The 1,960-nt window shown below is 33.4% G+C and overlaps 1 protein-coding gene across 1 annotated transcript; it reads right to left on the bottom strand.

Moving 5' to 3' along the window:
* Positions 1 to 865: 865 nt before the first annotated feature.
* Positions 866 to 1,726, bottom strand: LOC117170924 (GATA zinc finger domain-containing protein 14-like). The gene has a single exon (XM_033357971.1). It carries the CDS (start codon positions 1,724 to 1,726, stop codon positions 866 to 868), a length of 861 nt encoding a protein of 286 aa, XP_033213862.1.
* Between the last annotated feature and the right edge of the window lie 234 nt (positions 1,727 to 1,960).

The raw sequence follows: 1,960 nt of genomic DNA, 5'->3' as shown, positions 1-1,960 counted from the left end.
AACAAAATATTATCAAATAATACACTAAACCGTTTCAGTACCCCCCTAAACGAAAGAATGTTTCAAATATTTGAAAAATTCATTTCTTTAATAAAATCTTTGCAGGATGAGGATGTGTGATCTCGTGGAAAATTTCTTATTATTGATTAATATTGACGTATATCATACATGTAAAGGAATATTGCACTTCGATTCACTTATCGAGCAGAGCTTTTCTATTTCTCTGGTAACATCTATAGTGGCCAGAAATGCAGTCAAGTTTCCTTTGAGTGTGAGTATATTTTTATCAACATTTTTGGAAATTTGCCATATATTCTATTTTTATTCACTTTAAACCTACGCAATCCTGATTCATCTTGATTAACCCTTGAAATTACTGCTTTAATCCCCGCTTCTTCGATCTGAATATCAGAGGTTGCGTCCTCGTCCTTTTTCTCGGAAATTATAATTTCAATTCTGGCGTCATCTGTAGATTCGCGCTCTAAAGTACTGGCAATAGACATTTTAACTGATTTTATTTTATTACAAAGGAACAAATTTTAAGAGCATAAATTTGGAGAGCCTCTTAAAAACGTTGGTAGCGGATATGTTCGTCTTAAAACTAGTCTCATGTAGTTAAAATCTAACTCATGTTTGTATACATTATTTTCAAAGAAGGTTTCAGAAATGCAGGTAACCTCGCTATTTGTCCCAAGTAATGCCTTCGTACTAATATTTTGTATCGCCATTCGTAAAATTGGGAATTTATCAAGAGCCCTTATTATCTCATTATCATTCTTTTCTAATCAATCGCCACGCATATATAATGGAAGAGGTTTTTCTAAATTATTAGGCCCCGGATTTGCCTCTATTGTATTAAATTTTATCAAATCGAGGCTCGGCCATTTCCCGAGTCCTTGTGACTATTTCTTTGGTCACTTTGTAAATCATTTTGCCTATTTCGAGAGCCTAGGTTTGAATATCCATTATTTTCTCGCCTATATATTCCGTTTTGGACAGTACCGTTTGAATTTTTTCTCTTGCCATTAGAATTATTATAGGAAATGTTTGTATTTGCGTAGTTAGAACCGTTAGACCCCTGACTCTGATTGTGTTGACCATTTCGAGGTTCATTAGCAAAAGCATCATAATCTGAATCTCGATTATTAATAGTCCAATGGTGACGATTTTCATACTCATAACCCTGATGTTCACGATCCATGTTTGTTATAAGCACCACAGTTCTCTCTGTTTTCAAAACCTCGGTTTCTGTCCTAATATCGTCCCTGATTATTATAGTTTTTATTTCGATTTTTAAATTATCTTGACCATCATAATCGCGATTTTTATATAAATGATTATTTTCATATCTAGGTTCGTAATTTTCAAAATTTAATTTTCGCTGATCATACTCGCACTTGTCTTTATCTTGATATTTTCCCGAATAATCCTGATTTGAATATTTATCATTGCTTCTGAAATTATTTCTATCATGTTGATGAAAATTTTGGTGTGCATTATAACGATTTTGATTATATGCTGAGTTCGGACGTGGAGAATAATGCTCGGAAAAATTTACCAGCCGTGCTTGGTCCAATGCGTCTGAAAACTTGGTTAGGTCCTCTTTAGTATTAGTATTTGTCATTATTAATGCAGTTTGAATTTCTTTTGTAAAATTCCTGGATAAGCATTTAACAATTTCGCCTTCGGAGGGTGGCGGAATTAAGTCTTTCGCATTATTTATCATTCCGGTTGCATATTTTGACCTTAAAGTATTTCCAGCTAGATAATGACCATATTACAAATCCCTTGCGACTTCAAATCTGAAATCATCATTCCAAAATTTCCTAATGAATCTCGCTCGAAAAATTTTAAGTTCATAATTTATGTATTCCCTAATCATATTCAACCATTCTCCGGCCCCGCATTCCAAACACGATTGTATTACAAATAGAAAGCCATTTTTTCTAACATCAATCGC

This window comes from Belonocnema kinseyi, chromosome 4 (genome assembly GCF_010883055.1).
Source record: "Belonocnema kinseyi isolate 2016_QV_RU_SX_M_011 chromosome 4, B_treatae_v1, whole genome shotgun sequence".
Taxonomy (NCBI): Eukaryota; Metazoa; Arthropoda; class Insecta; order Hymenoptera; family Cynipidae; genus Belonocnema; species Belonocnema kinseyi.
Note: the sequence above shows the minus strand (reverse complement) of the source record. Positions and strands in the feature narration are given on the sequence as shown.